General features: G+C 48.0%; 1 protein-coding gene across 5 annotated transcripts in view; it reads right to left on the bottom strand.

Annotated features, from left to right (window-relative positions):
* Positions 1-24,995, bottom strand: part of LOC144132393 (uncharacterized) — an 82,512-nt gene that overhangs the window by 5,193 nt on the left and 52,324 nt on the right. For all 5 annotated transcript variants that reach the window (XM_077664769.1, XM_077664773.1, XM_077664770.1 and 2 more), the window contains 2 exons: positions 19,146-19,374; positions 15,907-15,994 (listed from right to left, as the gene is read on the bottom strand). In XM_077664769.1, coding sequence (XP_077520895.1) covers positions 15,907-15,994; positions 19,146-19,374 — 317 coding nt within the window. The remainder of the gene's footprint in view (positions 1-15,906; positions 15,995-19,145; positions 19,375-24,995) is intronic.

Raw genomic sequence — 24,995 nt, 5'->3', positions numbered from 1 at the left:
GCCCATTGGCTGTTCTCGTCAGCGGCACGGGAAAAATAGGTACCGAACCCATCGCTCTGCGGGACGGCACAGCAGGCTGTCCGCGGGAGAAAAACGGGCTTGTGCGGGAAGCGGCACGCGGAAAACGTCCTGCGTTGCGCGTTTTCCCGCTAATGTGAGCGCGCCTCACGACGCAGCCAGCGACGCCAGCCCGAGCACGTCGAACACCGCCAGCGACGCCAGCCCAAGCACGGCGAGCGCCGCCTCGACGCCGCCTACGGGATCCATACAACGCCGCAGCCGCACCGAACCAACCGTGAGCATGAACGCCGACCACGAATAGTAGAACGCTAGTAGTAGACGCTTGGTATTAGTGTGCATTTATAGTCTTTGTGCTTTGTGTTAGTTTTGCTAGTTTTGTGTTCTAGTGTGTATGGCACGTAGGGTGTATTAAATGTACGTTTGTGTGGGTACACCCGTCGCCTAGTCCATTCTTTCGGTCCGTGTGTTATCCGGAGAGATTCGTGACACCTACCGAAGAAAGCTACAGTGATTTAAACAACACTACACTTCTTCTAACGCCGCAGTGAGTAAGAGTAGATTCAAGTATTTTACTCGTTGGCAGAGAAAGTACAGTCATGGAGAGAAGCAAACGGATCACGCTTTGGAGGTCTCTTCTAACGCCGCAGTGAGTAAGAGTAGATTCAAGTATTTTACTCGTTGGCAGAGAAAGTAGTCATGGAGAGAAGTAAACGGATCACGCTTTGGAGGTCTTCTGAGGAAATACCTAGCGAAAGATAATGGATGTCTAATACATATGCCAGCAATATTTACTTTTGCCCTTACGCATGGCGGCAGCAAACAGTTGCATTTCTGTTGCAAAAGCGACAGAAGAGCTTGAACAAAGAAGCGTGGTCCATATTATTCTGTCCGAAACTGTACGTCTGGCTGCGCTACGCACAACTTCTACCGGGAAAGGAAGATGGCGTTGTAAAGCTCTCAAGGGCCCTTGAGGTATCTATAATAAAAAATAAAAATGGGGGCAACCACATCGCTGTGACCCTAAACTCCATTCACACTTTGGTCATATCATGATGAATGCAATTAAATGCGCGAGAAAGTGCGCTGCGTTCTGTTGGGTTTTATGGCGCATAGGCAACTCAGGCCATCATGCGGCAAGCTCTTGGTATATGGAATTTGTTTTCTGCAGAAGTTTATGCAAATAATAATTATCGCTGGTTTGGAGGGCCTAAAACTTTCTTTTGTATTACCTGGTGATTAAGTAAAAAGAATATTTATGTATGGATGATATTAAAAGCTTCAAAGAAGGGCGGGTAACCTCAGCAGCCATCCTTGGCTAGGAAAGGATGTTGAGCCTCCCAACGAATAAAACAAAACATCAGCTTTCTTCTAGGGAATGAGAGGGTGGCTGAGTCGTATCAAAAATAAAGCGAAACAATGCTAAAATTTAGTGTTTTTCGAGGAAACCTGTTTCTCTTATAAAGTTAAACGCACAGGACATGTCGACAATTGCATCTTATTCTAAGAGTGATATTCGGTGTAAAGGAATGTCTTCATTATAAAACTTGGTAAAATACATTTTTCATACTATTTCGGCTTTTCCACACGAAAATAAAATGTTATTCACGGTTAGTTCATCTGCACATTTTTCCCAAACAGGTTTGTCTTCATTTCTCAATAGAAAGTTGTGTGTAAGGTATGTGTGGTATATACAGCGACGACATAAAATTACTCCAATGAAACGCTCTTGGTAGAAACATAACTTCTATTCACCTAAAACTGGCTTTGCCAGGTGCAGTGTTGTTTGCTTTGTAGCTCCAAGCCCACTGCCATTTTATTTTCTTAATTTACAGGGCACGAAGTTCATGCAATCCTTAAAATGTACATTCACTTTCCTTATCGGCTTGCCACCAGCTTTAGGAGCGCACAAGTCTGCTCTCTGGTTGCCTTTGGATCCGACATGACTTGGCACATAGCAGAGTGTTATGCTTTGTCCTTGAGCTATGGCACTTATGTTGTGTATGATGTCACCAAGCAGCGGACCGATTGCATTTTAGGAATGAAGTACTGTAAGTACGCTTGGCGAGTCAATATAAGTAATGCTGCTGAGAGACAACAATTTTTTCTACGGCTACACACATAGCATAAAACTCGGCAGTGAACATGGATGTACACTGTAGAAACCTTACTATTCAATTCCAATTCCCTTGTACTGCTGCGCTTCCAATGTAAACATCTGTTTTTCAACGATCTGTGTAAAAAGCTATGAAAGTACTGTCCTTTTTTTGCGAGTGAAAGCAATTCTTGTAATACATGTTGTTGTGGAGTCTCTTTTTTGCGGAACTATGTAAGAGTGAAATCTCAGATTGCAGGAACATTGTACAATAGAGGTAGTGGGCGTCGTCTTTGCGCAATGCCACGTATTGTCTTTAGTACGCTAAGATTCCGGCAAATCGCAAGAGCAGTGGCCTGGTTGCTTGCGGTTTGTTGTTGGTGTTGAAGATGAGCACTTTGTAGCTATGTGGTAGCAACTGTTTCGGCAGCGAACGGATTTTAAGAGCGTTATCTCTTATACATCACGTTTCTCGATTTCTTGGGGTCTGCTACCACCTCCCTTCGGCGTGAAATTTTCCGTCCGAGGAATTCAAGATGGCGGCCCCCATAGTAAATTGATGCAGCAACCCAATTGGTGATTGACTGGTGACTTCATTAGTATATCGAATTGCTGATTGATTGGTGAGGTCACTTAGTTTGTGGTCATAACTGGCTAGTCACGTGATTAAGTTTAATCGCTTACAACTCAGTAAATAATCAGGTCATCATGAAACAAAATAGATATTTGGAATCCTCCAGATGAGTTGAATACAACAGAAACCTTGTTAGCTAATCAAGTTAATATTTAGTTATACTTATGCTTAATTTAAATTGCTTATATTTATTTACCCGAACGCGTCATGGCCTAACTAATGGCATATTCGTAACGGGCTCGATCACTAGAACATGTTAGACACCGATATCGCCTAATTGGGCTCATATTTAGGGATGGTTAGGCTTAGTATGGAGCAACAGCTCGGCAGCTCACAGGCGGTATGCGCGCGCTCGCCGTGAGGAATGGAAAAGTAGCCTAATCATGTGGTATATACATCGCAGGGACGATAGACTGCGCTACCAAACAGATAATGCTCGTTCCTTCCACGTCTTCCAGACGGTGGCGCCATAATTTTTTAGGATGTAGGAGCATGTGAGCGTGGCTCTTCTTTCTGTAAGTGATAGTTTGTTGATTTCTACATAAAGACTGTTTATGGGGAACGTCTTGTATGCACCAATGTAAAGATGCAAATCTAAACAGTGGTGGCAATGTTAGTGTTGATGAAAAGTTAATCACCACAGGAAGGTGATCGCTTCCGCGATGGTTATCAAGGACATCCCACTTAAAATCGGTAAAAACGGATGAAGAGCTAGAAGAGAAGTCTATGCAGCTCATGTTCCTTGAGGTTGGAGAGCAATATGTAGGCTTGCCTCTGTTGAGTAGGCAAACATTATTGCACCGAATAAAACCTTATATCATACGCCTCTAGTGTCTGTCTGTTCACTCCACAAAAACGGGGAGCGCGCATGATAACCAACTACCAGTTATGTAACTGATTAAAAATAGCTTCAAAATCAGAGTTTTACTGTGATGTGTGGTTGTAGATGTACTGAGCATATGGTCATTGCTTTATATCTAAGAACTGTGACTGCAACAGCTTCATATTTCGTCTGGAGCTTTATTTCATGGGTTGCAACATCGGTCTGAACTACAATAGCAGCGCATCCAGAAAGCCAACGCGCTTGCTCGCGGTCACGGCGAAACACTTTATACTTCTTGAAAATATTCTTATAAAAAGGTCCCAAGTTGGTCTCCTGTAGGCAAAGTGTTACGGCAGCTAAAGAATTTAAGGTATGTTGCATTGGTATAGTGGATAAGTGGATAAGCAAGTGGATCAGCAGGAGAAGTGCATAAACAACGCCATGATAATTTTGGGGAGATGTATTCACAACATTAGGTCCCTCCTTATTTAGGGCCTGTTATCGGGTTTTTTCTTTTATCGATTAAGAGAGCTCCGCCACCGCTGCGGCGGGGTCAAGCTCTGATTTGTATCCATCCCCTAAGTGGAGGCACTGGAGTTCCATGGGAAACCCGCGGGCAGGGGTGTTGCGGGATTCTGCTGAACGCGGGAAGCCTTGCGGGCTGCCGGCTTGGTGGCCGGCGAGCCCTTTTTCGGGTATGGCATAGAAGCTATCGCTGGCACCTGCCAGGGCCGTGGGTGGCCCTTTCTCAGCCTCACTGAGTGAGCGGTGCAGGTGCCGAAGACCAATGTGGTGCGCCGTGCCAACGCACCACAGCGGCGAGATTTGTATCTGCAGTGAAAGAGAATGTGCCCTGAGCCATTTTGCAACGCTTCCTTGCCTCTTTAATTGTTATTTTTTTTGGACTTTATGATAAGATGAGATTCACTGGTAACGGACCAAGGTCAAACACAAATATTGACGTTGCCGGAGTGCTACCACTCCCTTGTTCACAATTGTTCACATTATGAACAAGGGAGCCGTAGCACTCCCGAAACGTCCTTATTTGTATTTGACCTTGGTCACTGACCAGTGAATCTCGTCAAGCCATGATTCCTGACCAGACGGTATGCCGTCCAACCCTCGACTACATGACTTTATGATATTTTTTTCCTTTGCCGCCGCTGCAGAGGCTAAATGGTTACCGCGCTCGGCTGCTGACCCGAAAGACGCGGGTTCGATCCCGGCCTCGGCGATAAAATTTCGATACAAGCGAAATTCTAGAGGCTCGTGTAGTGTGTGATGTAAGTGCACGTTAAAGAACCCCAGGTGGTCGAAATTTTGGCAGTCTTTCGCTACGGCGTTCCTCATAGCCTGAGTCGCTTTGAGACGTTGAACTTCCGAAAACCATAAACCAAATAATTTTCTTTTCCTTTTCCTATGCCGACCCGAACTTTGAATAAGCGGCCTGGTCGCCTTCACAGTTTGCGCAATGTGGCGCAGCATCGCAATCGTCGGATTGGTGATCCTTTCAGGCACATTTGGCACTTGTAGCGGCATTTGGCACAGGGTCATTGTTATCTCTAAACCCTTACGCCAGCACTACGAACATCGTCACTTCATTAATCGCGCACGCCGATGGCACCTGGGCAAATACAAATCACAGAGTGTCCGTGCTAGTCGCAGCGGCGGAGCTCGGTCAAAAGCTACAAGGTCTTTTTATAGACTTTCGGGGCTGGTGCTGGTCACGCGACATCCACAGTTTGACACGATGGCGACGTGAACAGCAGCGCGGATTTTTTTAAGAGTGGGTTATTCAAAAAGACACCGAAAATCAATATTAACCCAATTCGCTTACCGTCGGGTGCGAGTTATGCGACCGCTTGCTCGAGTGAGCGCCGCGAACGACCGATTAGCGGACCTGCTCACGGCGGCTTTCATCGACGAGGCGGGAGATGGGATGACTGGGAACGCAGCACAAACATGAAGAACACGGACTACTTCAGCTGCATACTTTTGGAACAAACACCACCAAACTAAAAGCGCAGTCACAATAAACTAAGCTTGTGTGAGCTTGTGACCGATTGCGTGTCCTATTCCCGTTCTTCTTTGGCAGATAAATTCAATAACATCTTTACAAGCTTTAGACCGAATGATCGCCCCCCTCCTCCCCCCGCCTCTCTCCAACAAAGTTCTTCATTTTATTCCTAATATAAGGATAGACACTTCTGCTTTCAATTTAACGAGCAAACACTTAATTTCGCAATGAACGTAAAATTAAAAACTTGTATTAAAGTTGATGCCTAAACAATCATCCTCAAACGTCTGACCACACGCACAGCAGGACAAAGGCTTCTACCATATCTCTCTTCCTAACCCGGTCCTTTAGCAGCTACGGCCACCCTATCCCCACAAAACTTCTGAATCGCATCCGCCCACCTAATATTCTGCCGCCCCTGCTACGCTTGCCTTCTCTTGGAAACCACTCCGTTACCCTTAAGGACCAGCGGTTACCTTGTATTCGCATTAAGTGCCCTACCGAAGCCCGTTTCTTCCTCTTGATTTCGACTAGGATGTCAGCAACCCGCATTTATTCCCTCGCCCACTCTGCCCACTTCCACTCTATTCAGTTACGCCTATCATTTTTCTTGCCATAGGTCGCTGCGTTCTCCTTAATTTAAGTTGAACCCTTTTCATTAGACTCCACGTCTCTGCCCCGCAGGTGATCGAGTAGCGATAGGATACAGCTGTGGTATACTTTTTCCTTGAGGGATATTGGTAAACTGCCATTCATGATTTGAGGGAACCTGTCATATGCGCTCGATTCCAGTCTTATTCATCGAGTTATGTCCCTCTCGTGATCTTGATCTGCGGTCACTACCTGCCCTAAGCAGAGGTATTTCCTTACCACTTACAGTGCCTCGCTACCGATTGTTGACTGCATGCTGTTCCCTAGCGAGACTTTTAACATGACTTTGGTTCCCTGCATGTTAATATTTAAACTCGCTGTTCTGCTCTGCCTGTCTAACTCACTGTTCATCCTACTCTCTGCAAAATAAAGCAATTAGACTTATTTCTCGTTGATGTTACACTCCTCACACAGAAAAATTATAGAAATATTCATGTGCAGGGTCACTTTGAGTATCGCTTACTGCACAATCTTCGATCCTCGCCGCCGTGCGCATCCTCCTTTTTGAAGGTTCTCGCTGCACTTAAGCGTAAAGAAAATCAATTCTTCACCAGAAAATCAAGAAGGGCATGTTTCTCGACCGAGGACATATGCGGCAACCTATGCATATACGGCAACCTATAGCTATAGGCAACATATACAGAAACCATTTTTTTTTTCGGTGCGTTCAATTGGCCGACTACCGTCATCTCCGCCATCAGAGAGAAACAACTTTATTGCCATAGATTGGCGGGATTTAGGGCAGGTGGGCTTGGTGTGGCCCGCAGGTGGGGGCGACTTCCTGGGCCCACGAAATGAGCGCCAGTTGGATGCTCTTGTCTGGCCTTTTGAGGAGTTCGTTCCATCCATCTTCGGAGGGAGCTGGCAGTAAGGTTCGAGGGGGCGGATTTCCCGCGCAACCCCAGAGGATGTGAGCCTGGGTGGCGATTTCTCCCTGGTAACAATTTTGGCAGACGGGGTCGTATTCCCGGTCTGTGATGAGTGAAAGTCTAGAATGGCTAAGGATAGAGTGTGTCTGCAACCTGCGGAGCAAGGTGGCTTGCGCTCGGTTCAAGTCGGGGTGTGGAGGCGGGAACTGGCGTCTCATCTCTCTGTAGAGGTTGGTAATTTCGGCAAAGGTCTGGGGAGCCTCGGCAAGAGCGTCTGGGTCCGTGGGGCCGGCCGCCCGGTTGGTTAGTCCTCGGGCTAGTCGGTCGACCCCTTCGTTTCCAGAGTTTCCCGCGTGGGCGGGTACCCAGACCAGGTTGATCTTATGGTCGGGAGTGCAGCCGCGAAGGATGCGTGCAGCGGGGTGGCAGATAAAACCTGCCGAGTAATTTTGTATTGCTCTTTTGGAGTCGCTGAGGACTGTGCGCGTACGTGGGTCAGCGATGGCCAGCGCGATGGCGGTTTCTTCTGCCGCTGTCGGAGAGTGAGCTACTACTGTGGCGGCGGTGACGAGAGTAGACTGTGGCGTGGCTGCACAAGCCACGTATGTGTTTGCACTTTGCCGTGCAGCATCTACGTATATTGCGTGTTCGTCGGCAAGGTATGTGGCATCTAGTGCTTGGGCTTTCAGCTGACGGCGGTATCATGGCGGCCAGGTAGCATGTTTTTGGAGATTGGTTTTATAACTAGGCGGCTATAGACCCCTATCGGAATGGGCGTCGTGGGGTGGACGTCGCCTATGGGGTTGATGTTGAGACGGTCAAGTATGAGCCGCCCGTGTTTAGTGCGGGAGAGGCGGTGGATTTGGGCGGTCTTGTGTGCCTCTATGAGTTCTGTGAGCGTGTTGTAGATGCCGAGTTGGAGGAGGTGCTGTGTGCTTGCGTACTGAGGTAGCCCCAGTGCCGCTTTGTAAGCTGAACGTATAATGCTGTTCACAGCTTCCTCGTCCTTCCGGCGGAGGTGATAGTAGGGGTAGGAGTAGACTATCCTGCTAATGAGGAAAGCTTGCGTGAGCCGACAGAGGTCATCCTCCTTCATACCTCTGCGGCGGGTGCTGATGCGGCGGATAAGGCCGTTGATCTGGTTGGCTGTGGTGCGGAGGCGCTGAATGGCCTCCGAGTTTTGCGTGTTGTTCTGTATTAACATACCCAGAACGCGAATAGTGCGGACCGGAGGTATGGGATGTGTGTCGACTTGAAGCACAATAGGTTCTTGCGGGTCGGGGACAGGCAGGCGAGCTCGTCTGTCCCTGATGACTAGTAATTCGGACTTCGTGGAGGAGCATGTGAGCCCGTTCGCCTGTACAAAGGAGTGTACTTTATCGATTGCTGTTTGGAGGGAGTTTTGGATTTCCCCGTCAGAGCCAGAGTTGGTCCACAGGGTAATGTCGTCGGCATATATTGAGTGTTTAATGTGAGGTATCTTTTCCAGGAGCAGAGGGAGGCCTCTCATTGTAGTGTTGAAAAGGAACGGAGATAGGACTGCTCCTTGTGGTGTTCCTCGGGTGCCTAGTGTGATCTTCTCACTGTGGAGGTCTGCAATATGAAGTTCTGCTGTACGGTTATGAAGAAAGTCGGCGATGTAGTTGTAAGTGCGAGTGCCTACATTCATTTGTGAGAGGTTTGCCAGGATGGAAGCATGTGACACGTTGTCGAAAGCCTTGCTGACATCTAGGCTTAGGATGGTTCGTGTAGCTCGGATGGGTCTCGGATCGAGGATGTCGTGTTGGATTTGCCACATAATGTCTTGAGTGGAGAGGCCGGTTCTGAAGCCGATCATAGTGGGGGGGAAAAGGTCCTCTTGGTCTACGTGAGTGTGGAGTCTATTGAGTATGACGTGTTCCATGACCTTTCCCAGGCAGGACGTGAGCGAGATGGGCCGAAGGTTGCCCAGCTCGAGTCGTTTGCCTGGCTTAGGTATGAAAATCACTTTGGCATGCTTCCAAGTGTCTGGAAGGCGACCCTCATGCCAATGTTGGTTGAAGAGGTCCGTGAGTGCTTCGACGGACTGATCTTCGAGGTTACGAAGCATCTTGTTGGTTATGTGGTCGTCGCCAGCGGCCGCGGTGGTTTTAATCTGGTTGAGGGCGGCGCGGACTTCTCCTGCCGTGATGTCGGCGTCCATGTTGGTGTTCTGAGCACCCGTGTATCCTGAAGGGATGGGAATTTCAGTGGAAGTATTGATGTATTTGTCTTTCAGGGTAGCGAGGAGTTCCTCATTTGTTCCCTGAAAAGCGTGTATGACACGGGTGAGGTTCTTGTGAGATGTGGATTTGGTGTGAGTTGGGTCCAGTAAATGTCTGAGCAAGAACCACGAGTTTTTGCATCCTAACTGGCCGTTAAGACGGTCGCAGGTTTGATGCCACTGCTCCTGACTCAGTTTGACGGAGTAAGCTTCGATCTCTCGCTCGAGGCGAACGAGACGGAGCTTGAGGGGTCGATTGTGCTTTTGGCGGAGCCAGCGAGCCCTAAGACTGCGCTGGGCCTCCCACATGTGTATTAGTTTGGCGTCGGGAGAGGGGCCATCCTCGTTCTGGGTAGTCGTGGAGGTGGCATTGGCGGTGTCTTCGAGAAGTGCGTTTGCCCATGCGTCCAGGTCGTCTATGGGGGCCGAAGTGCGTTTGGCGCGCACGTATCGGAAGGCGTCCCAGTTAGTGTGCCTGATTGTTCGGTTGGGGGCTTTGCTGTGTGTAGCCGTGAAGGTTGTGCTGAGAACATAATGGTCGCTACCTATGTTCATGCCGAGGTTTTCCCAGCGTACGTCTGGGATGTTGCGGGCGAAAGTGAGATCGGGGCAGCTGTCCTGTGTGACACTGTTTCCAATGCGAGTAGGCCTGTCGGGGTCTAGGAGTAGTGTCAGGCCCAGTGTTTGGGCTGTCTCCCACACTTTGGCTCCCTTACGACCGCATGCTTTGCGGGGGTAGCCCCACTCGGTATGCGGCGCGTTGAAGTCACCTAAGATGAGTAGCATCCCTGTTTGTGCAGTCGCGCAGGCCTTACGAACGAGGGTTGCCACTCGTGTGCTTTTGTCGCTAGGGGGGCTGTAGTCGTTAAGGATGTGGAGCGGGGCTTGTGAGCGACTGTTCGGTAGGACCTGTACGAAAGTGTGCGGAACCTCGGGGTAACTAAGGTCTATATGATTAGCTGCTAAATTTCGGTGGACCAGGATGGCGGTGTTGGGCCGTTGGTCTGGTGTCGTTTGTTGGTTATATGCGGCGTAGCTGGTAAGTTTCGTGTCCATGTATGTTTCCTGAAGTGCGATGATGTGGGGGGTGTGCGGCTGGGCCTGCAGGGTGTGCTCCAAGGCTCGCCGCTTCGCCTTGAAGCCCCTGCAGTTCCATTGCCAAACTGTGAAGGGGGAGCTAGCCATCGCGTTTCCCGTAGGGTTCGGGGCGCTGTGATAGCGCGACGGGTGATTTAAGAATGCCGCCTGCACGTGAGCGCGCGGTTGCACTCTCCGATGTGGCGACAATAATGGGTGCTGGGTAGTTAGGAGGGGTTGGCGACTGCAAGGGGGTTGCTGATGTCGGGGCATTCGTGAGGGTATCGAGCCTGGTATGAAGGGTTTGGATGTTGGCTGCCATTGTGGCGCAGCTTTCTACTAGACGGTCAATGGTGGGGGCGAGTCGAAGGAGGGCGCCCTCGAATTGGGCCATTCGCGCATCAGCTGCCTCGAATTTGGCATCTATGTCTGCTTGTGAGGAGGGGAGAGGTGCTTTACGCTTCGTGCGCTTAGGCTGCTCAGTGTCCATGCGTGGATCACCTACAGGGTCGGATGTGGGAGCGTGAGCCACCTGCTGTGGTTGCAATTTGGGGTTTGCCTGTGCTGATTCTAGGCTATGAATTTTAGCGTTTGCTTTGGCCAATTGTAGCTGTAGTTCCTTGACCATATCTGCCAGCTCCCTTACCTGTGAATCTGGTGGAGAAGCGGTGACTTGTGCAGGAGTCTTCCATCCAACTTGTTTGGCTGCTTTGGTCCCCGGCCGGGCTTGAGAGCTGGCCCGAGAGCTGGGTGAGGCGGATGTGGAACGGCTGCGAGTGCGGCTGGAAGGGCTGTCGCTGCCGTCGCTGCCAAGCGGGGGGAAGGAGCCGTCCCGCAGTAGGTTGTCGTCGCCGCGTTTGCGGTCTCGGGACCGGGACTGGCGTCCGGGGTTTGCCAAGTTGGAGACGGTATCGGTGTCAGTGACCGACGGGGAAGACTTGGGCCGAGTGGAGGACGTGAACCGGTATTTGCAGCTTCTGCTGCCTGTAGGGTGGGCACCTTTGCAGACGATGCATGAGGCTTGGCACGTGGGCGGTTGGCCAGCTGGAGGAGGGTCATGGGCTGCGCCACAGCGTCGGCAGGTCGGTTGTCGCGGGTGGGGGCACACATCCGCCCTGTGGCCTAGCTTCCGGCAGTTGAAGCATGCCTCCGGACGGCGTTTGTAGGGGTACACCTCAAAAGTGAAGCCGAGATACCTCACGTAGCGGGGTAGCTTGGCATTGGCGATAGTCACCACGAAATGTCGTGTGCGGCCCATGCGGCGTGCGGCGACTACGGGGAGATCAGGGTTTCGAGCTTGGAGCTCAGCGAGGATCTCAGAGTCGGTCTCGTGACTGTAGGCTCTGTATATGATTCCTCGAACGGAGTCATCGGGGGCTGGGGCGTACGTGGCTACCCGGATGGCATTGGAGTCAATGGTTAACGTTTGTATTTTAGCATACAGGAACGCCCGTTCTTTTTCCGGTGTGCTGATGGTAACAGTGTTGTTTGTGGGGTGGATGCGGACTTGGTCGGCGGTGATTGCAAGGCGGCCGTCGATCTTGGCGGCGTTATAGATGGCCATCGCCAATTTGGCCGGGCCGACTGCGTTGAGGTCGACGGTACCTTGCGGTCGGAAGACGATTTTGTAGTCCTCTATAGGCAGGCGAGGAAGTGGTCGTTTTTTAGTCGGCGGTGGTGGACGGCCGCGGGGTCGTTGGTCTGACAGGACAGTGGTGGCTGCAGGCGTTTGGGTGTTGGCCGGCGGCGTTGCCGGTGGTGGCGGGCGTCTGTAGCGGCGTTGCATTTCGAGCGCCGTCCAAGTGCCATCGGCCAGAGCTCCGCGGCGGTAACATCCGTGCCGGTGGCTGTGTACTGCATCTTTAAATGCAGGGAAGCGCCGTCGAGGCGAAGCGGGCGTCGCCGCCGCAGGTGGGAGCAGAGCACGCACTAGGCGTGCTGAGCCGTTAGGCCTAGCTCCCGCGGTCGGGCGTTGCCGCAAATCGGCCGTAAAGTTGAAGACACTCGCCTGAAAGTAGTTAAAAGTCCCACAGGTGACGCCGGATGGGTGGCGGGCCGTCCTGTGAAAAATTGGTGGCTGTAAATAGCCGGAAACTGGTGAAATCGCCGGAAAATCGCAGACCGCATATAAGATGCGTCCGCTCGCTCCGAGCGCAGTCGGCGTCTCCTCTCCGCCATCAGGCCAGACTTTCCAAGGAGGTCCACGCTTAGAGCATCAAGAGCCAGATATAACCAGCGCACGTCTCGCATATGACTGCGCTTTTCGTTTACGCCACGGGGCGAAGCCACGGCTCCCAAAGGAACCGTTTCGGTGGCCATGGCAGGAACCGCGGAGAGAAGGCCCACTTCGAGGAGACCGCTCCGCGCTTCTGTTTGTAAACATCACGGCGCGCATTTCTCCTCCTTTCGCAGTGCTCTGCGGCTGCAGTCGGCATAGGCGGTACGAGAAACGAGGCCGAAGCAGGAAGATTCTCGGCAACACTTGACATTGTGCTGACCAAGGCACTCGCGCGCGGGCTGTATGCCGATCTTGAAGCGGAAGTGAGGACGAAGGGGTGGACCGTGCTGCGACCATGCGCCTCCCGCAGTCATCGGTGAGCCACACCACTGCTGCAGTGGCCGACTTAACTCGCGTCGGTAAGCTTCTGGCTGAGACTCTTTCCCTTCGACATTAGCGAACAGGGATCACGCGGTGGCCGATTTTTGGTGTGCGGCAGGATTCCTTATTGTCCCCGGCTTCGTACGCGGCATACTGTTTGTCACTCATAAGAACCTCGTACTCAACCACGACATATGAGCGATCGACGAGGGTGAGGATGCGGCCCCGCAGCCAAGAGAGGCGTCCTCACCGGCGCGTAGCCCGTACGAGCAAAGCGTTCGTTCACGCAACAGCGACTGCAAATGGTAGATCGTAGAGCTCAAGTAATTCGGAGGTCACAGCTGCTGTGTCATGATGGGCGTTGCAGACCTCCTCCTTCTAAGAGTTAGCATTTTGTGGGAAAGGCTCAGTGTCATCGCACTTGAACAAAACTGTAGCGCGCGAGACAACAGAGCATGTAATGTCACATATAAGAAACCAACTGGTTGCGAAAAAAACAACCACGAGCCAAGAAAATGCCCAGGCTGTTGTTAATAGCAATCTTTACCCATATACAGCCTATTATTCACTAGTTTGCATTAATGTACAACTATTATATTGGTGCGAAAGCATTACTAGCCCCATTATGAGAAGACGCGGCGGCGTGTTGAGTGTGTGTACTCACATGTGATACAAAAAATCCCAGCGATGGGAAGCGGGTGCACCGTGCTCACAGCAAGCTTAGCACCGCCATGTCAGACAATCAAATACATGTCCTTTGGCTATATATGCCCAAAATGGACGACTTCAATGTGGCGCCCATTTTCCTCGATTATATTGGCACCAAAATTGTGAGCAACTGTTTGTCTTACAGTCTTCCGGGTGGTGTAAAAAGATTTCTCATTGCATACATAGCTTACACGTGCTAGTCAAGTTGGAGGCTAGCTTGCCACAGGGATTCGAACCGACGACATATGCACCTTGCATTCATTCAGTGAACTGACGCAGGCCTGCAAAACCGAACGTCGGCTCCACCCTCCACTCCATCTCTCCCTCGACAATTTTCACCACGCACTTCGGAGGCGACTCCAAACACGCACCTTACCCACCCCTTATATACGCTCGCGCTATTACCCAGTCCACACAAACCCCTCCTGTGCCCTCTGCCACCACTTTATAGCCACTCTCGATCATGTCCATTTCCTCTGCCCGGCGGATCCTACACCGCGAGGCCTGGAGCACCTTGCCACTTGGGAGGCTTGGGGGACCCCATTGCATTTGAGGACCCGGCCAAGCAAACCATCGCCACAGACAGGGCTCCCAGCGTCATGAGCCTCCGGGACATGAACGTTTGAGTTCAGTGGAGCCGTGCGGGATCCCAAGGACATGCGTGTCCTAATCTCTTCTGTGTCTATTAAAGTTTTCACCACCACCACCACCTTCAACTGTATGCCTTCCTATATTATTTACTCCGTTCCGTTATGGCACGGATGAGGTGTCCACCGCGATGCGAGACAGTTACTGCGTAATTTTCTTTCCACAAAAACCAATCCTATCATAATTGCGACGCAACTGTTCGCCCTACACAGTTGTGGGTGGTGTCATACGTTTTCTCGTTGCATATAGCATACGTCTGTTAGTTAGGTTGGAAACTAGCTCATGAAAGGCATCTGAACCCAGTGTCTGAGTGTTTCACTCGGACCCTGTGAATTCAGTGTTTGTGGAATCAGCGTTCGGTGGCGCGTCTTCGCTTTATTTTTCAGTGCACAACCCGCGTCGAGGTATAACGTTCATGATGACACACTAATGTTTTCGCTTTCACAGCACGTAAGCAGTTCTAAGAGCCAAATTAATTAAGTTTGTTCCTTAACGCCAGCTGCTATCAGGTGTATACAATATGACCCCAGAAAAGCCAGGCGCTCGTGACGTGCCACTAGCACAGTCCTCGTCTTTCTTCGTTCCGTCGTACTACTACTACTACTGCTACTACCACTTTTGTGTGATCTTTAAACTGAACGGTTCCCAAAGGGAACCACCACATTTCGCCTCTATGTTTTCGGGTAACTTTACCATACACCCTAAATCCTAACAGCATTAATAATGCAACTCTTCTTACACCGCTAATGATTGACTTTAAACTGTATTCATCAACGTAGCTCAATAGTTGTTTTTCTTCCGTAAGTGAGCGTTGCCTTGAGTAGTTTTATTGCAGCCATTAAAAACAGCCTACGTTTTCGCGATGCACCAGCTAACTTTTTAGGTTCAGGAGAAAGTTCATTTCACGTTTCACTAATATTCACTGCATTGTATTCATTGTTTTGTTTTATCCTATGTAACCCACTCTCCTCTGTAGTGCTTCTTGCCCTTAGGGTGCAATAAATAAAATAAATTAGAATGAAGACACGAAGTCGTGCATACCGTTATACTATCGTTGGTCGCTTACTGCTTTCCACACTTTGATTTGCTTGTTTCACGAGAGCAAATTTTGCTGGTTTTTAATTTGTAACTTCGTGTCTAAGCTAGCTTGTGAGCATGGACATACTTTATCACCCTTCCTTCGTTTTTTTATTATTTGCTTCTCTGAGCCTCGGACACCTTGCAAGGTGCCCTGATAGCTTACCGTCTGAGGCACATTTCCTCTATTTCATGGCAAAGAATAAGCATTCAGTCCAATTAAAATACCTGTCATGAATCCGCTTGACCATGAAAAATTTTATAGGTGGAAATACTAACACAGCCCACTAATGGTATCGCACATTTTATGTACTATTTATACAGCGCGCTATTTATACAGGAACATCTGTGCTCTGTATAGCTCCTGGCCTAAAGCCGGAAGGCAAAGCTATAGCCAGGCAAATGAATAATTCATATTCAGTGTGCTTTTGAACCTCCGAAGGCTTACTTGATTATTCTTTCCATAGTGAGGTAGATGGCTGTTTTCTCTTTGTACACGCAGTTGTAGTTCCTCATGCGGATGATGATTTCGTTGTCTGCAAGAAAAAAAACATCCGCTTTAGATGCTGAGAGAAAACGATGCAGAAAATGCACTAAAGCAGCAACTCTCCCATCAGATGTCCCAACAAAAGCATACCAAACCATACATTTCGAGGCGCTTTTCGAGAAACATGAGCAGGGCACAGGTGTAAAAGGTTCGTCTTTAATAGAGCTAAGAGGACTTAGCTTCGTCCTTAATGAAGCTAAGATAAAACATGCAAAATGTTAAATAGGGCTGTTAGACTTCGCCATGAAATTTTTAGACAACAGGAACGCGGTGCTCAGAGTTAGCAATAGCTTACTTTTTCTTTGTACGCCTTTCGTACCATAGCACACCGGCATGCTCACCCATGCTCTATGTGTAATTTTATATAGTAACTACTTTCCTTTCACGCAGTTTTGTAGTAAACAAAATTGGCTAAGGCTCAACCCGGATGAACCTGTTTTGTAGAGCGGAAGCCCGATTACGCATGGTGAGACACGGTTTGCTGTGGCTTAAAATTTCTCCCTCTATCCTTCGCCAACGTGCCCTGTCCACGTTCTTGACCGTAAGAATCATCAGATTCAATCAGCCGCCTACGATACGCAGCCGAAGCACTGGTTCCAGCGCACGACTCCTCCATGGATACCTGCGAACGTCAAGCACGCTCCGCGTTTTCCATTATCTTATCAGATTAACGGAGAGTCACGTGGTTCAGCGCAATTGCGAGGTGAGCTTGAATCACGTTGTTCAACGCAGTTGTGAAGGTGAGTGAACGCCGCCGGCTCCGCGCAGTGCAGCTCCGCTGAGGCGCGGCGAGTCACGTGGTATGACGTCACAGCCACACCCCCGCTTCAAGGTCACTCTTCGGAGCGACATTGAGGTTTTGCATGGGAGAGGTAGAGCTTGCGCTCTAAAACTTGATACTATCAATGCCCGCGGGTCAGTAACTGATCGTGCCTATCTCCGGTTGGTCGTGACTGCAATAATGTAAATAGCGCCCGCATTTGCTCTCATCTCAAAACATGACCCTCGAACGCCGCTCTCAGATTTCCGCTTCAGCAGTACATTTGAAGATGTATACGCGTCCCTGAGTAGCTGTCCCACTCGCTACGCCATTTACTCGAGCCGCACGCGCCTTTGGACTCCTGCCTTCTTTTCTCCTTGCACGCCTCCTCAAACAAGCTCTTTGAGATCGGCATCGCGTGCTGCAGTTATAGCGGAGAGGCGCAGACACCCGCGCGGGCATTTGTTCATTCGGTCTGACGTTTCTCTTCACTTGGCACAGCCCCGCTCAAAAGCTCTGTAATCCACCCGGCCTCGCGCGTTTCATTGCGTGCAGCCCGCCGGGTGCCGCTATGCCTTGGGGCGTCTCCGTTCCCGCAGCCGTCTATGATCATAACCCCCCGACCCGCTTAGGATGCATTTTAGTACAATTCACCACATGAACTGTCAGACATAGTAAATGATCCTTGCGCCAAGAAGACCAACGCACAAGAAAGAACACAAAACGGGCGCTTACTCACAACTGTTCAATGAGGTGAAAGCGATCGACATGCAAAGTGTAATTTTTAAAAACTGGCTTTTTGATTTAAAAGAGCTCTTTTTTCGGCATATAATTGTCAGCTGTCGTAAATCAAAATACAGATAACACGTGGTAGCTAGTAGGCGGGTTAACTAATATTGAATAGTTAACTTCTTAGCCATTACTGTTAGGGTCCTTAACTTTTGAAAAGCGCATAGATCCCCATAATTAATATCCATATCAGCTTTTATTATTTCGTAAGCGAAATTACCCTGGGAACTATGGCCCAACATATTTTGAATTTTTCAACAAGTTACGTGCAGTAGAAAGGTTCCTTTGCCTTCAAGGTTCTCGAAAGCGCGTGTACTTTGGTGCGATGTAGCCAAAATTTGTTCAGCCACAGCGCCGAAAGTAACCGCTGATTCTAAAATCTGATATGGTTACCAATTACGGTGGGCTACACACCTCTCAAGAATCAAGGGGCCTCACAGTAATAGTTAAAAAGTTTAGGTGCTACAACACTGACAATGCTATGCCGAAAAAAGCACTGTTGTAACTCAAAAAGCCTATTTTTTAAAATTGTGCAAAGTCTTAGACGAAATACCCTTTATATACCATTCCAAAGCCTTTGTCACTGCTGCTGAGCGCAGTATCCTTCCGATAAAGCCTCACACCAAAACCACCGCAGTCTTTCTGCAGAGTAGACCACTATGGGGACATCGTCTGCCGTCATATTCACCACCTGCCAAAGAATGAGCGCTGATCTTTAAGATTGGCGCTCGCCGCTTCCGCGCCCGCGGCTGCTACGGCAGCGTCCCGTGGTAGGATGCTGTGCCTACAAGGAACGCAGCAAAGGTTTTGCAATAGCATAGCCTTCCTGCTCGCTGGCAGCGGAGCTGTTCGTTTTATTTTTTATTTTTTTTTTGTGAGAGCCGCATGCAGTTCGAAATTCAAAGCATGCTTTGCTTGTTGATACTCCAGGCACCAGCTTATTTCTTCAGAGGAGCACGGTAGAAAGTTTACTTTTGCAGTTGGCCTTCATTCTCGAAGAGTAACTTAGAAAACGTGGACGAAATGAGTGATAATGACCTCCGCCTGAGCCCCTATTCTGGTAAATGACAATCGATAATGAACAGCGTGGTTCTGATGCATGGTCAGTCCTGTGCTGTAGAGACAAAAATAGTAAAAATGGATTAAGGTTTTCCGTTGCACAATGCCTTTAAGGGGCAGGGTATGCAGCCCGAGACCTGGCGTAGATCTCCGTCTCTAAAAATACGCAATACTTACGGTTGCAACGGGAACAGTTCCATCTTCAAAACGAGCAAAGTTCTAGCAGTTACAAAGATTTTAACCGAGGTTCCAGTCTCCTCAATTTGCTAACCTCAAGGTCTCCAGCGCCAGTTTAAAAGACTCCTCTCTTAACTACCTGCATTAAGTTTCTGTGCTTTGCAGTAGAAATATATCTCTGCTGCCAAGGGTGAGCACTGTGTATATTTAATGACCGAAATCTACTCCGCAATTCGGGCAGCATATCCTACCCGTAAAAGATGGTATGATAGAGGCCACCTTACTTCATCTTCACTCTCACATAGGCTTGTGTATATGTACTAAACAAATAGCCGATGTTAGTGCGAGAACTCACTGCACATCATCCTGCCGAAGTTGTCGTCGAAGAGCGTGACTTTTATTCCCGCCCCCTTGACGCAGCAGGTGCGGCCGTCGATGAGGAAGTGGTGGTTCTTGCTGGTCGACGGGAGCACCCGGATGTTCTCCTCGTGCAGGTTGCGGTGTTCGAACTCCAGCTCGCGCTCCGCCACCGCCAGGCAGCACGCCACCTGGCCGATGATGCTGATCGCTTGGGCGGGCTTGAGCTGCGTCACGTACTCATCTCGCTTATTTTATGCGCGCCGAAAGGTTTTGTTCCAGAAAGAGCACACATTCGGCTATGAAATAAAGAAACGTAATTTTGGGGTGTCTGCCTGTTTGCTCAGAAAGAAGCGTTTGAAACGGTGCTAATATAGCTGCAGTCTTCAACGTATCACACTCGTTTTTTTTCACCGCTTAGGCTTAGGTACGTAATGCAGGCCATTCATGCCAGTTTGGTATGCTGGACCATGGCTGACTGCACGCCTGGGGAATTGCATAGCGTTTTTAACATGTGCTATTCCAATTAAACTTAACGCAGCCCACCAACCATTTATGCTTTGTTTCCCAGGGTTCTGCTTACAAGCCCACTAAATGCTTTCACAACGATGAGAGCTTTTTGGTGCTGGTGCCTTGCCCACTATGTGTTGCAAACTTTCTATCTGCTCCCTCTTTGTCCCCAAGGAGACTGTCAGTTTGGGAAGACATTGAATCTAAACCATGATCTTCACAGGAAGAAATGTTGCTTGACATTCTTTCTGGCCAAACCAGTATGACTGCCTCTATAAAGACATTACTCGCAAGGCAGAGTGCATTTGAGGATAAAATTGGCGGTTTAACTGAGCGCATTACCAACGTGCAGGAGAAGTTATCAGGTCTTACGGTGTTGTACAAATAGTTAGGCAATCTAAAAGTAGCTGTACCTCAGCTTGAAAACGACGAACATGCTTTAAAAAAAAATGATGCTTTGAGGAACACAAGGTGGAGAAATAATTGCATTCTTTACGGTTTGGAGGCAAGTGAGTCTTTACAATATGTTAAGGAAAGAATTCTTTCAAGAAAAAATGCAACTTTTTTATTATTTTTAGTGCACTACAAGAAACAGGGAGACATTGCTTGGATCCATAGCGGGTGGCTATGGATGGGTACAGTAGAGAAAAACACATGAATTGAAGGAAACCATTTGTCAGGAAGGTCAGTACAAGAAAATTTATAACAAACGTGTACAAATTAGTTTTCACTCTAAGCACTCGCAAAAATGGCAGTGAACATGATCAAAAAAAAATGTAGCCTAAGAACTTACAAATTAAAAAAAGAACGCGTAGAAATTACGCAAGGAATAAAAAATGTTAAATGAATGGAGAGTATCACTTCACAAGGACCACAAATAGCAACACCGCACAGGTCACAAAGAATGTAAAATATACCACAAAAATACTTCACATCACATTAAATACGGGTATGTATATGAGGTTACGTGAAGGTAATATCAAGCGAACAACATTTAGTTACGGTAGCCAGGTGCAAGTGTCAACTCAAAGTGCTTCATTTACATGAAGGTAGTGATTTTTTATTGCAATTGAAAAGTTGTTAGCACGCTTTGGTCACACGGTAAGCTGTTTAATATCCTTTCTCTAGTAAACTCTAGCTTACGCTCACCATAAAACAACTGTTTTCGCTGTTAGGTTAATATTCTCGTAGGTATGGCCCCGTGTTGTTCGTGGCAGGATATTATATACAGATATATAGAAGGGGGAGGTTGTTACGTACTATTTTGTTGATGCATTCAGCAGTGTTTTTCTCACTAAGCAGATCAAGAGGTAGCACGCGTAGTTTAGTAAATAGTGGCTGGCTAGGTTGAGCGTAGTCAGAGACCGAGATTATTCTAAGCGCTCGCTTTTGCGATCCACCAACGGGCTCAACGTATATATTATACAAGGTGTTTCACCTACAAGTTTAGTAAATATTGGTTTGCTCGGTTGAGTGTAGTCAGGAAGTTATTCTAAGCGCTCGATTTTGTGATCGTCTAATGGGCTCACGGTAACTATTATACATGGTGTTTCAGCTAAGACTTTACACAATATTTAAAAACAACCTTCTTGAGTTAGAAGGGCGCTTTTTTGGCATAGCGTTGTCAACGGTGCAGAACATAGAACACAGCTAAAAGGTGCTAACTGGCGGGCTGGTACCTAATGTCAAAGAGTTATATTTGAACTATTACAGTTAGGCTCCGTAATTATTCAGGGGCGTGTAGTCCACTGAAAGTCAGTTCTCAGAATTTCTATAACGCGGTTACCCTCGGTGCTGTGAGCCAACACATTTTGGGTATTGTGACGAGTTACGGGCACTGTTGCTTTGCCTCGAAGCTTCTCGAAAGCGCATGTGTTTTGCCGCTAGGTAGCCATAACTTGTTGGGCCACACCTGAAAGGGTAACCATATTTTCGGAGTTCTAGACACTAATAAATAAATAAAAAAAAAATATGTTTATTACTCACGGATGGCTACACGCCTCTCAATAATAAGCGATCCTAACGGTAGTTAAAAACTTAACTAATCAATATTAGTTAACCAGCCTGTTAGCACGTCTTAGCTGCATTCTGATGTACTACACAGTTGACAATGAAATGGCGAAAAAGCGATCTTCCAACTCAAAAAGCCTATTTTAAAACAAAACATTGTGACTCCAATTCACGCTGTGAAGGTTGTGGACAGCGAAGCTATTCTGTTTTCATTGAATTTTAGTCTGGTGTTTTTTCCTTACGACAACGACAAAAAAACGCAACCGTAATCTTTGCCGGAAACATACGGAAGGAGAAGGAACGTGCTTCGCATTGTTTGCAGGCGCCGTTATTGTAAATTATGCAATTTTCACTTGACACGAGGGCTTTGAATGACGACAGCCCCTTTCGAAGCAGGTGCAAACCCAATGCTTACCGGAACGCGTAGGTGCAATTGTCGGCACCGTGCGTCGGAAAAAATTCAGCGGGGCACTTTGTTGGTTGACCTAAACTGCGGTGAGGCGAAAGCCTTTAGCGCTGTGCTCCGGCATGTGTCATTTATGCGTGGTTAAGATGTTGATTAAGTACGCAATTTTTTTTTAATCTTTAATGCTGGAGACACTGGAGGGCGTTTGGCAGGCATCCGTGTGATTCGACGCCTTTCCGCACTCTCCAGTGTCCTTACGCTATACATATATTAGGTTGGAGCAACCTAAAAAGGTCTGATCTATGGAGGTTTAACTTCCCAAAGCGACTCAGGCTATGAGAGACGCCGTAGTGAAAGGCTCTGGAAATTTTGACCATCTAGGGTTCATTAACGTGCACTGACATCGCACAGTACACGGGCCTCTATAATTTCGCCTCCATCAAAATTCGACCGCCGCGCCCGGGATCGAACCTGCGTCTTTCGGGCCGGCAGCCGAGCGCCGTAACCACTCAGCCACCGCGGCGGCTGCAACCTAAAAAGATCGAAAAACAATAAGCCCCTGCCTGCCAAGGAGAACTACATATGCTTTTCAGGAAGTTGCGTAGTCGTTAGCACTCTCGGCTGCGGAACAGAAGGATGGTGGTTCTATGGTGATTCGTCCACAATGATTTTTTCTTGTCGAGACCGGACAAGGTAATGGCCGCAAATACGAGCCATTAAAGGCTTTCGCTTTAATATTTGTTCCCTTGCGGCGCGGTTTGGCTGTTCCTAAAATATGTGCGACCGGCGTCAGTTCCTTTCCTTAAACTGTCCAAAGGGCAAGGCATCGCGCCGAACGGTCGACGGCGTTCCGTGGAGCTATCGACAACGCTGCAACACACTGTCGTGCCCCGCTCTTGAAGACGGAGCTGAAGCGGTTTTGTTTTTATTTTTTAGATTTTTCTTTGCTTATTTTTTATTTTACGACTTCTTTATGACTTATTTACGACTTTTCTGCTCCTAGGGTCTCTTGCTAACTACAACGAAGACGACACGAAAATTTCCTTGGATGGTAGAGGTATAGGGCTTCGCTCTAAAATTGTGTAAACTCTTAGGTGAACACCCCGTATGTCCAACCCCACGACTCGATGCAACATGACTTGTGAGCATGTACTGATGTGAAATATAGGAGTCGCAGAACATTGGCATCCAAATATTACCGTGTTCGATGCAGAACATAGCAGCCCGAAGCAATTTTCATACAAATCGAATAAATCTGACGCTGCCAGTTCACGTGCTTATCCACGGTCACTCTAAGGCACGTAGAGTTTGGTTGATTCAAGCCGTGTGTAGCTAAAAGTTAATCTAATATCAGTTTAATTCAGTGATTTCTTTCGCGACTGGACAGTATATATTTAGTTCTTGTGTTTAATGTCAATTTGTTCGTAAGATACTGGTCTGAGATTCTTTTCAAGTAAGTGTTTGCAATGCTTTCTAGTTAGGTAGTATGATGAGCAGCAAAAATAATGCCAGTGTAATCAGCATACATGACACCGTTGACTGAGATTAATATCTGAGGCAAGTTACGAACGTAAAAGAAAACGGCAATGGACCAAGATTAAATCCCTGCGGTACTCCTGTTACACGTACTGCATGGATGATGCTAGATTATTCATTTGAAATGACTTTTTGGCTATCTGTGAGATAACTAGAAAAAAAAAAGTCAAGCACCGCATTGCGAAGTTCATATTTTCTTAAACTGTTACGCAAAATGTCATGGTTAACTGTGTCAAAAGTTTCTTTTTATGTCCATAAAAATAACAGCTCCGAGCTCCTTATTATGTATAGCACTATTAGTTTCTTCGGTGAGTGTAACGTGTAAATTAATGACGTGAAAAGGCGCCACATATTGAGAAAAAAGAAGAGGGGACAGACACGCCCTGTAATTATGAAGTTTCAGGACCTCGAAGACAACATTACTGTATTACAGGCAAGCTCTAAGATGAAAGGAACTGAATTTTCAGTGGCAAAAGGCTTTTCCAACCGAATTCGTGAGGTTAGAAAAATGCTCTGGAAAATCTGTTCATAAGAGAAGGCCAATGGTGCTCAAATCAGACTGGTATCTGATAAGCTCGTTCTTGATTATGCTATGTTTGAATGGGACGAAGAGAAGAGTCAGAGCTATAGTACAGGTAAAAAGAATGAATGTCCGAGTAAAATTACGAAATGCTGACATTGTCAAATGCCAACTGTCGAAGTATTGTGAACAAAGTCACGCAATTTGAGGATCTCATTTCTACGCATGTCGTACAAATCGCTGCACTCAGAGAATCTTGGATAAATAGTGACGTATCGGATAGTGACTGTTCTATAAAAGTAGTGCTTCGCAATCAGTAAGGTGCAATGTAAATGTTGCTGTTTAAATTTAAGTTTTGCAAATTCCCAATGCAGGTCTTCATAATGCTGGTTTTATGGGGGTTTAACGTTCCAAAGCGACTCTGGCAATGAGGCACCCCGTAGTGGAACACTCCGTAGTGGAGAACTACGGATAATTCTGGCTCCTGAGGTTCTTAACATGCACTGACATCGCACAGTACACGAGCCTTCCACGGCGGCGGCCGGGAGCGAACCGGCGTCATAACCATAATCGCCGAGTCACTGAGCACCATAAACACTGAGCCACCGCGGTGACTCTTCAGTATGCGTGATACTGCCAATATGCAAGACATTTTTTGTACATTTTACATGAAGAATATTCGTCATATTCTCGGAGCCGTTTACAGAGTCTAACTCCGCCACCGAACTGCTAAAAAACCTGAAAATATTTGCAGCGACATGTAAAGCCAAACTTTAGTGTAACTTCGACAAGCGCTATACATCTACTCGGCATAAACCGGAATAGATTTTCGTGTTCCGCTAACTTCATTGGACAAACTATGCCTG

This window comes from Amblyomma americanum, chromosome 5 (genome assembly GCF_052857255.1).
Source record: "Amblyomma americanum isolate KBUSLIRL-KWMA chromosome 5, ASM5285725v1, whole genome shotgun sequence".
NCBI classification, from domain to species: Eukaryota; Metazoa; Arthropoda; class Arachnida; order Ixodida; family Ixodidae; genus Amblyomma; species Amblyomma americanum.
Note: the sequence above shows the minus strand (reverse complement) of the source record. Positions and strands in the feature narration are given on the sequence as shown.